The 14,237-nt window shown below is 46.8% G+C and overlaps 1 protein-coding gene across 2 annotated transcripts in view; it reads left to right on the top strand.

Moving 5' to 3' along the window:
* Positions 1 to 256: 256 nt before the first annotated feature.
* sapcd1 (suppressor APC domain containing 1) overlaps positions 257 to 14,237 on the top strand; it is a 28,759-nt gene continuing 14,778 nt past the window's right edge. For both annotated transcript variants that reach the window (XM_063048056.1, XM_063048055.1), the window contains exons 1-2: positions 257 to 521; positions 6,562 to 6,708. In XM_063048056.1, coding sequence (XP_062904126.1) covers positions 444 to 521; positions 6,562 to 6,708 — 225 coding nt within the window. In that variant the 5' untranslated portion in view covers positions 257 to 443. The remainder of the gene's footprint in view (positions 522 to 6,561; positions 6,709 to 14,237) is intronic.

The raw sequence follows: 14,237 nt of genomic DNA, 5'->3' as shown, positions 1-14,237 counted from the left end.
TATTCTGCCTCGTTCCATTGAACGGCATTTGGACCATAACCTTCCTTACCGCTCCTAACCGTGTACGTAAAGCTGGTAGGGCACATTACGAAGTGGTGTCATGAAAGAGTTAAATATTTGCCGCAGTCAGCAAAGTCGATTGTGGAAAATGAAAAGTGTGTTTTTTTAAAAGAGGCCTGTTTGTTTGCTCTGCAACTAGTATTCTGGAGCCAATTTTATCTCCCCAACAGGTGGGGCTCAACTCGAGAGGCGGGACGGAACGAGATAGACTGCGTGAAGCTCGCTTTTTGTGCGGGATCTCTGTCCGATTAAGCGCTGGAACTTGTGTAACGTGCGCCCGACACGACCACTCACCTCTCTCCTCTGACCCAGAGGGTGACGGAATAGCTTGGGTGGGGTGGAGAAGAGGGGAAACCCACCCACCCCCAACACTTCATATCGCCATGCCCGTGATACCTGCCTACACCCTTATTATTATTCCTCTGCAGAGCAGAGCAGATACCAGAAACTTCTACTTGTGGGTGAGTTCGTTCATAACTTTTATTACTGCGGCCGTAATAACCCTGAGGGACACGTCCAAACTCCCTCGCCCCCCCGCCCCGGCACAGGACGCCTCCCGGAACACAGAGGCGCAGTCTCCCATTGAAACGGGAAGCGCCCTCCTGTGAAGCTGCCCGCAGACTTTTACTCCTGTCTGAACTCGGGTGCCGACTTCCCGCCGCCATGACTCCAAAGCGATGCAAAGAGGGCGGGAGTGAAAACTTCTGTTCCCTCTGCACTTCGTTCCCCTCCCTCAAGTGAAGCATGGTCGCCGTTGTAATGAACGAAATGCAACAGCTGAGCTTGCGCACAGCAAGATCCCATGAGTGTGCCCGGACGCACTGGCTGTTCTGCGGCATAATGGGGAGTGAAGTCCCACGTTTATCAGACCTGTCGCGCTTTATTCCACGTTGTTACTGATTTACCGTGTTCTCCCTCGACGATCGGATCGGTATAAACAGTATGAGAAAAACGTCACTGTACATCGGTGCTTGTGGCAATAATAAACCGATTCCAAATCGATCTATCACAGTGGCGTAACGCTTTAAAGCGCCAGTAATCTGACGATGAGAGTTCAATCCCGTCGACGTCTGCAAGGAGTTCCTACGTTTTTCCTGCTACCACGCTGTTTCCTCCTGGGGCTCTGGTTTCCTCCCACATTTCTAAAAGTTAATGAGTCGCAGGCATGCTGTGTTGGCCTCAGAAGCATGACGACAATTAAGGGCTGCCCCCAGCACATCCTTCTGCTGTGTTGGTCGGTGACACAAACATTACATTTCACTGTATGTCTCGATGCCCATGTGACATATAATGCTAATCTTAATCTTTAAAGTATAAGAGGAATAGCTAAAGTAGACAGTCAGAATCTTTTTGTTTCCCCCTGGCAAGTATTGGAGGATATGCACTGAAGGTGAGAGTGGAACGTTTAATGGAGATGTGCAGGACAAGTTTTATTTTATGCAGAGGGTGGTGTGTATCTGGAATGGGCTGTCAGGGGTGGTGGACAAGCAGATACAGTAGAGATACTTAGGAGGCTGTCAGATCGACCTGAAAGCATGTAGGGAACAGAGGGATAGGTGTCATCTGCAGGCACAAGAGATTTGTTTCAATTTGGGATCATATCGGTACAGACATGGTGGGCCAAAGGGCCTGTTCCCCATCTGACTGTTCTTTGTGTGTGGGTAACAGACACATTAATCTTATAGACAATATAAGGGCATAAGACATTGGAGCCAAATTCTGCCATTCAGCCCATCAAGTCTGCTCCACCATTCTATCATGGCTGATTTATTTTTCCTTTCAACCCCATTCTTCTGCCTTCTGCCTGTAACCTTTGATGCCCTGACTAATCAAGAACCTATCAACCTCTACCTTAAGAATACTCAATACAGTATACCTAATATAACAGTCTCAATTTCATGCAGACTTGCCTGTTCAAAGGTTTCAAAAGTACATTTAATGTCAGAGAAATGTATATAATATACATCCTGAAATGCTTTTTCTTCGAACAGGTTACAGAAGAATAAATATAGGACAGAATTTACATTATGTAAGAGTCTGATATAGAAAGAGGCAGGTTCAATATTGTCATTTAAAGAAAAATTGGATAGATATATGGACAGGAAGGGAATGGAGGGTTATGGGCTGAGTGCAGGTCGGTGGGACTAGGTGAGAGTAAGGTTCAGCACAGACTAGAACATAGAATAGTACAGCACATTACAGGCCCTTTGGCCCACAATGTTGTGCTGACCCTCAAACCCTGCCTCCAATATAACCCCACACCTTAAATTCCTCTATATACCTGTCTAGTAGTCTCTTAAACTTCACTAGTGTATCTGCCTCCCACACTGAATCAGGCAGTGCATTCCACGCACCAACCACTCTCTGAGTGAACAAACCTTCCTTTAATATCCCCCTTGAACTTCCCACCCCTTACCTTAAAGCCATGTCCTCTTGTATTGAGCAGTGGTGCCCTGGGGAAGAGGCGCTGGCTATCCACTCTATCTATTCCTCTTATATCTTGTACACCTCTATCATGTCTCCTCTCATCCTCCTTCTCTCCAAAGAGTAAAGCCCTAGCTCCCTTGATTTCTGACCATAATCCATACTCTCTAAACCAGGCAACATTCTGGTAAATCTCCTCTGTACCCTTTCCAATGCTTTCACATCCTTCCTATAGTGAGGCGACCAGAACTAGACACAGTACTCCAAGTGTGGCCTAACCAGAGTTTTATAGAGCTGCATCATTACATCGCGATTCTTAAACTCTATCCCTCGACTTACGAAAGCTAACACCCCATAAGCTTTCTTAACTACCCTATCTACCTGTGAGGCAACTTTCAGGGATCTGTGGACATGTACCCCCAGATCCCTCTGCTCCTCCACGCTACCAAGTATCCTGCCATTTACTTTGTATTTACTCGAAGGGCTGAGATGGCCTGTTTCTGTGCTGTAATTGTTATATGGTTATATGGAAACAGGCCCTTCAGCCCACAATATCTGCACAGAACACGATGCCAAATTAAACCATATCCTCCCCGCTTGAAATTGCACACGTGGACGAGACTGCAGACTGCAGATGCTGAACTCTGTGGGCTGAGTTGCACCTGAAGGGGGAAAGGGGAAGAAACTGTTGACACTGCAGGTCATCTGGACCTTGCTTTAGGTCTGAGAGTGGAGAGTGGAAATGGCCAATATAGAGAGGGGAGTGAGGAGACTGGGGCCAGTAAGTGATTGGTGGGCTGGGAGAGAGTTATCAAATTCTCTCACTTGTCCCATGGAAAATTCAGGATGCAGTTTTTAGTTTAAACAGGGATCGTAAGACTGGAGTTGCTTGGCATTCAGGATGAAATAATCAATTGCGCCCAATGTTAGCTTAGCAGGGGAAGCTGGAGAGTGGTAATAGATAGATGTCGCTCACTGGAGGCCTGTGACCAGTGGTGTGCCACAGAGATTGATGCTGGGTCCATTGTTATTGATCATCTGTATTAATGATTTGGATGCTAGCGTGGTAAACTGGAAAAACAGATTTGCAGATGATACTGAGATTGGGGGTGTAGTGGACAGCAAGGAAGGCTATCAAAACTTGCAGTGGGATCTTGACCTGCTAGGGATCTGGGCTGAAAAGATGGCAGATGGAATTTAATACATTTAGGTATGAGGTATTGCATTTTGGGAGGACACCCCAGGGAAAGACTTGCACAGTGAATGGTAAGGCTCTGAGGTTTGTGTTAGAACAAAGGGACCTAAGAGTGGAGATCAAAAGTTCCTTGAAAGTTGTCCCACAGGTAAATAGGCTGCTAAAGAGAACTTTTGGCACTTTGACTTTGATTAATCAGGGCATAGAGTACTGGAGTTGCGATGTTATTGTTAAAGGTGGTGACTCAGAATTTGGGAATTTGTGTGCAGTTTTGGTCACCTACCTACTCGAAAGGTCTAATTAAGTTTGAAAGAGTGCAGAGAAAATTTACAAGAACATTGGTCGGCTATGAGGCCCTGAATTAAGGGAAAGATTAAATACATTAGGACTTTATTCACTGCCCCAGGAGAATGGAGGTGGGGGGGGGGGAGATCTTACACAGCTATACAAAATTATGAGGTACACTTTTTCCACTGAGGATGGATGAAACTAGAACCAGAGGTCACAGATTTAGGGCAAAAAGCGAAATATTTCTAGGTAATGTGAGGGAGAACGTCTTCCTTCTGAGGGTGATACAAGTGTGAAATGAACTGCTAGTGGAAGTGGTATGTGTGGGAACTATAACATTTAAGAGAAGTTTGGATCAATACATGGATGCGAGGGGTATAGAAGGAGATGGTCCAGGTGTGGGTTGATGAGACGAGAAAAGGTCAGGTCAGCACAGACTAGATCAGCCAAAGGGCCTGATTCTGTACTGTAGTACTCTGACACTCAGAGTGTACCCTGAAATTGAGACTTTTTAAAATGGTCCCCAGTAAGCAATTTTTAAACTGAGGATAATAGAATTTTAGAAGTCTACCAAATGTCTGTGGCAAGTGGTCTGTAGATGAACAGGTTGGGTGTGAATTTTCAGGAGAGGGACACACTGAATGGAGGTAGAGGTCGGTTGCAATTTTTGTGAACGACTATGAATTGTGACTAACCCAGTTTCTAATGCTCCACATTAAGCTTCATTAGTCTCAGTCTCCATTGTGTATACAATCTCCATTCACAGCCAATGGTGTAAAAGCTCCAACAATAGCCATTGTCAAAATAACTCCTGTCAACTGAAACTTGGGTGGGGTGGTGCTTGTTATTGGCCTTTGATAGAGGGGTGGCAGGGGCTCACCAGTGACTGTCCTCATCAATGATTTCCTTTGTGAGAATATATGCTCTGTGTAAGAAAGACATCTGAGACTTTGCAATGGAGCTGTGAAATGACAGGGCAGATAGACGGGTTCTACCAGTAACAGGAATCTGAGAGCTGAAATGTCTCTGCTGTGGAATTTTGTAATCAAGTTCATGCTATTTAGGGTCCCATGAAAATGAACTCAGGAGGCAGCACGGTAGCTTCACCATGCCAGTGATCCAGGTTCAATTCCCACCACTGTGAAGAGGTTGTATGATAGAAAAATGGAGGGCTATGTAGGAGGGAAGGGTTATAGATTGTGGAGAAGGTTAAAAGGTTGGCACAGCATTGTAGGCCAAAGGTCCTGTAATATGCTGCACTGTCACAAACTGCAGATGCTGGAAACCTAAGCAACACACACAAAATGCTGAAGGAACTCAGCAGCCCAGGCAGCATCTATGGAAAAGAGTAAACAGTCTGCGTTTTGGGCCAAGACCCTTCACAAGACTGAGGGGGAAAAAAAGTCAGAGTAAGAAGGTGGGGGGGGCGGGTGGGGTGGGGGGAGGAGGAAGTACCAGGTGGTAGGTGACAGGTGAAACCGGCAGGGAGGAGAGGTGAAGTAAAGAACTGGGAAGTTGACTAGAAGTAGATAAATGGCTGAAGAAGGGGAATCTGATGGGAGAGGGTGGAAGACCACAGAAGAAGGGGAAGGGAGATGATGGACAGGTAAAGAGATAAGCTGAGAGAGGGAAACGCTATTGGGGAATGGTGAAGGAGACGGGGGCATTAGCGGAAGTTAGAGAAGTCGATACTCATGCCATCAGGTTGGAGGCTACCCAGACGGAATATAAGGTGTTGTGTACCTGAGTCTGGCTCCACCGCGGCAGTAGAGGAGGCCATGGACTGACATGTCGAAACTCCAACCTGAGTGTGGCCTATGTACTGTACTATGTTCTTTGTTTGTTGTTGATGAAAATCACAATATTCTTAATGAGAGCAAGTTCTTAGTCCTCCTTCGCACCAGCAACACTGAGCTAGTTTATGACAGCCAGTCTCAGGAGAGGCTATTCAGCCCCTTGACCACGTATATATTAATTAAAAAATCTCTGCTTTCCTGCTTGTTCCCGGGAATCTCTCATGCCCCAATGGACCGATGTTCCTTCTGTTTTGGAGGGATAAAAGAGGTCATGAAATATCCTTGGCAGTAAGCTAATCAAAATCAGGATTATTGTCACTGACATGTGTTGCAGAGCCTGTTTTTTCTGTGACAGTGGTACAGTGTGATAAATAGGTTGCAGAAATAGTACAAATGAGGAATAGTGAGGTTGTCTTCATGGGTTCATGGACCATTCAGAAATTGGAAGCTCCTATAGCATTGCCTGGATCTTCAATCTAATCTAATCTTGTATCTCCCCCTGATGGTAACAATGAGAAGAGGGCATGTCCTGGGTGGTGAGGGTCCTTAATGATGGATGCTGCCTTCTTGAGGCATCGCCTTTTGAAGATGTCCTCACTTGTGAATCCGAAGGCATTTCACATACACATTACTAACAGAGGGTAGCTAGGGAAAGGAAGGTCTACTCAGGGACGGAGAAGTCTGTCCACATGAAAATGGCCAGACACACGTGCTCGTGTATCCGGTTGGGATTAGTTCAGATTGGCACTGTGGTTGTTACTGTGGTTGCCCTGCACTTGTGTCCAATGTGTCTTTCAGCTGAAGCAGATGAAGGAACTCGAACAGCAGCGCGACGTGCTCTGGTACGGGTTGGAGATGGTGGAAAGGGCACGGGACTGGTACCACCGGGAGATTCGCAGCCTGTGCCACAGGCAGGACCACGGCAGCGGGAGTTCAGGAGATGAGGTGAGTGCCCAATCAGAGTACTAGGATGTGGTGTCTATCTGCAGGCAACTTATGACTGGGGAGAAGGGCAAGAGACAAAATCAGAATCAGGTTCATTATCACTGTCATAGAATTTGTCTTTTTTTGTAGCAGCAGTACAGAGTAATACATCAAAATAATTCATAAATGGTGGCAATAGTGTTCTCTATTTTGTTCCAATGTTCTATGTTTATGGATTTGGACTGTGGACCTTTTCAGGGTTATGGTTTTTATGTTCACTGTTTTTACCCATTCTTTCTCATTGTTTTTTTAATCCGGGTTATTTGAGGGTCGATGTTCTTGTTGCATTTTGTGTGAGGGGGAGGGTTTGGGGGTTGATGTTCTTGTAATGCTTTTTATTTGTGTGGGGAAGAGGATTCAGGGCAGATGTTCTGGCAGCGCTTTTTTGTTAGATGAAATATGAAAAGCTGGCAACTAATATCAAAGAAGATACTGTTACGTACCCCGTAACTGGGTTGCCAAACCAGCAGAAATGGATCACTCAGTTGGAGTCTGGATTACTAGAACTAAGAAAGTTTTATTAAAGAAACAAGCAACACAGTAATCGAAAGGATAATAAATGCAACAGTTCAGTGATGATAAACACACATGTGCACAGAATTAAGATAACAGCATCAATCAAGCTCTATCGTTGTCTAGGGGTAAATGACCAAATTTCAAAGTGACTCAAAGTTCAGTCCAGTTTAGTAGTTCAGTTCGCAGTAATCGTTGCCATGGCGATGGACAATGTGGGGAGAGAGAGAGAGCGAGAACAGGAACAACTGATCATTCAGACATGGCTTCACTCACAGACCGGCGAGATGGCTCACAAGCAGCTTTTGGGCAGGTCCTTGGTGATGTCACCTGAGGTCACTGACTGTGACCCCTCCTCCAGATGCGGTTGATCCTCTGCAGTGAACCCGGCACCCAGGCAAGGGCGGACACACACCGGGTTCCCACTGATTGTACCTTTCCACCCTGGCCGTTGTCTGATACTTCCCACCGACTCGTGAGATGCATACCGCTTCCAGGGTCTCGTTACCTCGGGTGGCGTGTGTCCTGCCTTAGCGAATCGGTCCCATTTTATCCCCCTGCTGGGGTATCGCCTGTCCATCACTTCAAACAGTTCAAGGTTCAAAGGGGGGAGCCGCTCCAGACAGCTCTCTCTCCCCCCCGTTCCTTCATTACACATCTCCAGATCTTGCTCCATTGTTCCTTATCTCTCCTTCCCCTGAGGGCAGGTGGCAGACCACTTGCTGATGTCACTGATGCTAGCCCAGGCCAGCAAACATCTTAATTTTATGTGTATTCTCGTCACACTTCCCCCCCTTTAAGGATTTTTACCGGGAGGTAAAAATTACAAACATGAATACATTATTTGATACATACACAAATATACATCTTTATCAGCTATTTGGCTAACACAGCGAGTTTGAACTTGTCAACACCTTGACAGAGAGTCATCGCATTTTCTGTTCCTTTTACACGTGTTATTAATAATCCCTTAGACCAGGCTCCAACTCAGCAAACTTCATAGTGGCCAAAAACACTGATGAATTGCGACCAATGTAACCTCTCATTTGGTTTTGTCCCGGACCACAATAACAAGGGTCGTCCCATTCCGACTCAGTTTTCTCTCGCAAGGGCTTAGTAGGAGGGGGACGGGTATTGACAGCAGAGTTACTGCAAAACTTCCTGCAGTACCCCACCATCTCCAAGAGCCTTCTGAGGGCCCTCTTGTCTGTCGGGGTTGGGAGGTCAGCGATAGCCTGCACTGTAGCTTGCATCGCTGCCAGCTTCCCCTGTGTCACCACAATTCCCAGGTAAGTGACCCTCGTGTGGCCGAATTCATTTTTTTCAAGGTTTGCTATCAAGCTGGCTTCAGACAGCCGTATTAAATTGCCAATACACACCTCTGTGTTCCTCAGCCCTTTGGTCACTGAATTACTCATTAAATATAGGTATTGTTTACTAGGCTGACCTATTGTAACAACAATCACCCAACGTCCCAGCTCTTTGCATTGCCTCGGGACAATCAAACACACGGGTGCGAGTCGTTTAATTACTTCGTCTAAAGATTCGCTTTGTTCGGGGATTAAGAGAGAGACCTTATCAGTAGACCTGGCCAAAACAATAGCCCTCTCCCATCTGATCGATCCCATACTAATCTGTTCAAAATGGTTTTTTCCTCTTATCAGGGGGCCCCTAGCTTCTTTGATTTCCACGCTAACACCGACTAGGTTTGTTAGCATATCAAAAGCCGGTGACCGTCTCAGTTCCCGTCGGTCATGATCAATAACATTCTTCCCCCGGGCAGCCGGTAAATCTCTTTCATGATTCCACCAACTGTTTCCTCCAGCACTGCAAAATGTCCACCGGGGGGTACCTCGTGGGCCATGTTAAAAACCTCATCCCCATAACTCTTTTGCACCACCCCCCATTCCTCATCTGCGGGTACTGTACTTGATTTCCCTTTTTTTCTTATCACTTCCTCCTCCACACAATAGTCTACTAGTTCCCTTGTTAAAGCTGTGTCAGAGAGAGCTGTCTCTGCCACAACCATCAGCCCCTCGTCTCGCTCCTGCGTCTGCACAAATTCTTTCCTGGCTATTGCTACGTCCGTCCCAGCTCCCTCACTACCTCTTGTCTCACTACACCCCGTCTCATACAAGGTTGGCAGAAACGTTTCAGCTAAATTCACTATCGCGGTCCCGTGATGAACCTGTGAGTCCATGGGCGGGGCCTCAATGCTGGCAGGCTGACCTGTCAATCTCACGACTGGGAACACGATTCCTCCGGCGATGTCATTACCGAGCAAGACTTCCACGCCTTTCATCGGTAATTCGGACCTCACCCCGATCGTGACTAGTCCAGAGACCAGGTTGCTTTTTAAGTGCATCTGGTGCAAAGGGACTGACTCCGTCCCTTCCCCAACACCTTTGACCTCTACCTCCCCAGTCTGGGTCTCTGAGCTAAACTCTAATACACTCTTCAGTATTAGTGACTGACACGCTCCCGTGTCTCTCCAGATCCGCACTGGAACTGGTTTTAACCCCTCCTTCACTGACACCAGTCCGGCCGAGATAAACCTTTTGCGCCCTTCCTGGACTTTTTCAGACCTGTCCTTCCCTAGCGGTTCGCTTAACAGCTCGATACAGCCATTCAACATTGCCGTTTTTCCTTTTCCCGTCTCCTTCTTTGGGGCAAAGCACCTGGACGCAAAGTGTCCGACTTTCCCACAATTATAACAGACGACCCCAGGAGACTTCCTACCAGACTGCTCCCGGTCTACCTTATCCTTTTCACTAGTCCCCGGCTTACTTTCTGACTTTTCCGGCGGACTCTCCCCGCCATCCTGACTACCCTTCTGGTAGCCTTTACTCGGGGCAAACTTCATTTTATGCGTCAACGCATACTCATCCGCTAACTTAGCAGTTGCGGCCAACGTGGCTGCTTCTTTCTCATCGAGGTAGGGTCTCATACCCTCAGGGACACAACCTTTAAACTGCTCAATCAGGATCAGTTGTAGCAGTCTGTCATAATGCCCCTCTACCCCCTTTGAGGTGCACCAACGCTCACAATATGTCTGCATCTCACGGGCAAACTCCAAATACGTGCGGTTCCACTGCTTCCTCGCATTCCGAAACCTCTGCCGGTATGCCTCCGGGACCAACTCATAAATCCTGAGGATGGCCTCTTTCACCACCTCATACCTCTGGGCATCTTCCGCGGACAAAGCTGAGTAAGCTTCTTGGGCTTTCCCTTTCAGTACACTCTGAAGTAAGACAACCCACTTATCCCTCGGACAGTCCTGACTTATAGCCACTTTTTCAAAGTGGAGGAAGTACCGATCCACGTCGGTATCGTCAAATGGGGGAACCAGCCTAACCTCCTGGGTCGCCTGGAACCCTCCACCTTGGTTCGGCACGAGCCCCTGCTCGGCCCTTATCTTTAACTTCTCCAGCTCAAATTCCCTTTCCCTCTGTTTCCCTCTCTCTTCTCGCTCCCATTGCCTCTCTTTCTCCTCTCTCTCCAACTGTCTTTCTCTCTCTTGCCTTTCTAACTCTCTCTCCTTCTCTTCGTGTTCTAACTGCCGTACCCGGAACTCGTGCTCGAGTCTCAGTTTTTCAAGCTGTACCTGTACCGCGTCTCCAGCAGGTTTTTCAATAGACACCACCCTCAGCTCACCTTGGGGAAACACACCTTTAGATACATAGTGCTCTACAATAGCTCTGTGTATCTCCTCTCTCCTCATTGTCGACTTCACCTTAGCAAGATTCAACCGTTTGGCCACAGCTATCAATTCCGATTTCCTGGCATCCTCTAATGCCTCCAAGGTCGGCGCCTTTATAAATTCCTCAACCTCCATTTCTGCTGTTTGTCTTTTCTTTCTTTCGGGAATTTTAACCCAATCAATTTACTCCGTCCCAAATGTAGCATTCAAAATCCCGGGCGAGCCCCCACTTATGTTACGTACCCCGTAACTGGGTTGCCAAACCAGCAGAAATGGATCACTCAGTTGGAGTCTGGATTACTAGAACTAAGAAAGTTTTATTAAAGAAACAAACAACACAGTAATCGAAAGGATAATAAATGCAACAGTTCAGCGATGATAATCACACATGTGCACAGAATTAAGATAACAGCATCAATCGAGCTCTATTGTTGTCTAGGGATAAATGACCAAATTTCAAAGTGACTCAAAGTTCAGTCCAGTTTAGTAGTTCAGTTCGCAGTAATCGTTGCCATGGCGATGGACAATGTGGGGGGAGAGAGAGAGCGAGAACAGGAACAACTGATCATTCAGACATGGCTTCACTCACAGACCGGCGAGATGGCTCACAAGCAGCTTTTGGGCGGGTCCTTGGTGATGTCACCTGAGGTCACTGACTGTGACCCCTCCTCCAGATGCGGTCGATCCTCTGCAGTGAACCCGGCACCCAGGCAAGGGCGGACACACACCGGGTTCCCACTGATTGTACCTTTCCACCCTGGCCGTTGTCTGGTACTTCCCACCGACTCGTGAGATGCATACCGCTTCCAGGGTCTTGTTACCTCGGGTGGCGTGTGTCCTGCCTTAGCGAACCGGTCCCTTTTTATCCCCCTGCTGGGGTATCGCCTGTCCATCACTTCAAACAGTTCAAGGTTCAAAGGGGGGAGCCGCTCCAGACAGCTCTCTCTCCCCCGTCCCTTCATTACACATCTCCAGACGCTGCTCCATTGTTCCTTATCTCTCCTTCCCCTGAGGGCAGGTGGCAGACCACTTGCTGATGTCACTGATGCTAACCCAGGCCAGCAAACATCTTAATTTTATGTGTATTCTCGTCACAATACTAAAAGATTTTTTAAATATATAAAGGGTAAAAAAGAGTTGCGGGTAGATACAGGACCAATAGAAAATGATGTTGGGGATATTGTAATGAGATATACAGAGATGGCAGAGGAACTGAATGCGTATTTTGCATCAGTTTTCACAGTGGAAGACACCTGCAGTATACCAGACAGTCAAGAGTGTCAGGGAAGTGAAGTATGTGCAGTGAAAATTACGACTGAGAAGGTGCTCAGGAAGCTTAATGGTCTGAGGGTTGTTAAACCTCCTGGACCTGATGGAATGCACCCTCGGGTTCTGAAGGAAATAGCTACAGAGATTGTGGAGGAATTAATGATGATCTTTCAAGAATCTATAGATTCTGGCATCTTACCGGATGGCTGGAAAATTGCAAATGTTACTCTGCCATTTAAGAAGGGTTGGAGGCAGCAGAAAGGAAACTATAGACCTGTTAGCCTGACATCCGTGATTGGGAAGTTGTTGGAATCGATAGTTATGGATGAGATTACAGAGTACCTGGAGGCACATGACAAGATAGGCCAAAGCCAGCATGTTTTCCTGAAAGGAAAATCCTGCCTGGCTAACCTACTGCAATTTTTTTGAGGAAATTACAAGCAGGGTAGACAAAGGAGATACAGTAGATGTGGTGTACTTGGATTTTCAGAAGGTCTTTGACAAGGTGCCACATATGAGGCTGCTTAGCAAGATAAGAGCCCACGGAATTACAGGGAAGTTACTAGCATGGGTAGAGCATTGACTGGTCAGTAGAAAACAGAGAGTGGGAGTAAAGGGATCCTATTCTGGCTGGCTGCCAGTTACCAGTGGAGTTCCACAAGGGTCGGTGTTGGGACCGCTGCTTTTTACAATGTATGTCAATGATTTGGACTATGGGATTAGTGGTTTTGTGGTTAAATTTGCCGATGATATAAAGATAGGTGGAGGAGCAGGTAGTGTTGAGGAAACAGAGAGCCTGCAAAGAGACTTGGATAGTTTAGGGCAGCGGTCCCCAACCACCGGGCCGCAGACTGGTACCAGGCTGCAAAGCATATGCTACCGGGCTGCGAGTTAACGATATGAGTCAGCTGCACTATTCCTCATTCCCTGTCACGCACAGTTGAACTTGAACATGGGGTTTCTAACTGTCCCGTATTTGCCGGGACATCCCGTTTGTTGGGTTAAATCGGTTTGTCCCATACGGGACCGCCCCTGTCCTGTATTTCCCCCGCTAAGGAAGAGGTCTCCTATGAAACCTTTTGTGCCGAAATGGCGTAAAGTGAAGAAGCAACTACCATTAATTTATATGAGAAAAATTTTTGCACGTTCCCAGACCCAAAAAGTAACCTACCAAATCATACCAAATAACGCATGAAACCTAAAATAACACTAACATATAGTAAAAGCAGGAATGATATAATAAATACACAGCCTATATAAAGTAGAAATAATGTATGTACAGTGTAGTCGGGAAGATTAAGGCAAAACCGATTTGTGGGAAAAAAATCAACACGTCACATATGCGCACGTCATGCATGCGCACACAGGTGCCCGTGCAATGTTTCATGGTCATGGTAGTCTTTCTTGGGGTAAACAGAAGTGTCCCATATTTGACTGCTACTTTTGCCCCTTAAATACACAGCCTATATAAAGTAGAAATAATGTATGTACAGTATAGTTGGGAAGATGATGGCAAAACCGGTTTGTGGAAAACGAATTGGCACGTACACGCATGCACACACAGGTGCCCGCGCAAGGCTTCATGGTCATTGTGGTCTTTCTCGGGGTAAAGTGTCCCATATTTGACTGCTAGTTTTGTCCCTTATTTGGGAGTGAGAAAGTTGGCAACCCTAACTGTAAGACTGTAAGAGACACGTTGAGGTGAGTTTAACGCTACTTGAACACTCCCCCCACACCCCCCCCCCACCCCGGTTGGTTTCCGCAAGAATATTGTCAATATTAAACCGGTCCACGGTGCAAGAAAGGTTGGGGACCCCTGGTTTAGGGGAATGGGCTAAGAACTGGCAAATGAAATGCAATGTTGGAAAGTGTATTGTCATGCACTTTGGTGCAAGAAATAAACGGGCAGACTATTATTTAGTTGGAGAGAGAATTCAAAATGCAGAGATGCAAAGGGACTTGGGAGTCCTTGTGCAGGATATCCTAAAGGTTTACCTCCAGCTTGAGT

Source organism: Mobula hypostoma, chromosome 5, assembly GCF_963921235.1.
Source record: "Mobula hypostoma chromosome 5, sMobHyp1.1, whole genome shotgun sequence".
In the NCBI taxonomy this organism is placed as follows: domain Eukaryota; kingdom Metazoa; phylum Chordata; class Chondrichthyes; order Myliobatiformes; family Myliobatidae; genus Mobula; species Mobula hypostoma.
Note: the sequence above shows the minus strand (reverse complement) of the source record. Positions and strands in the feature narration are given on the sequence as shown.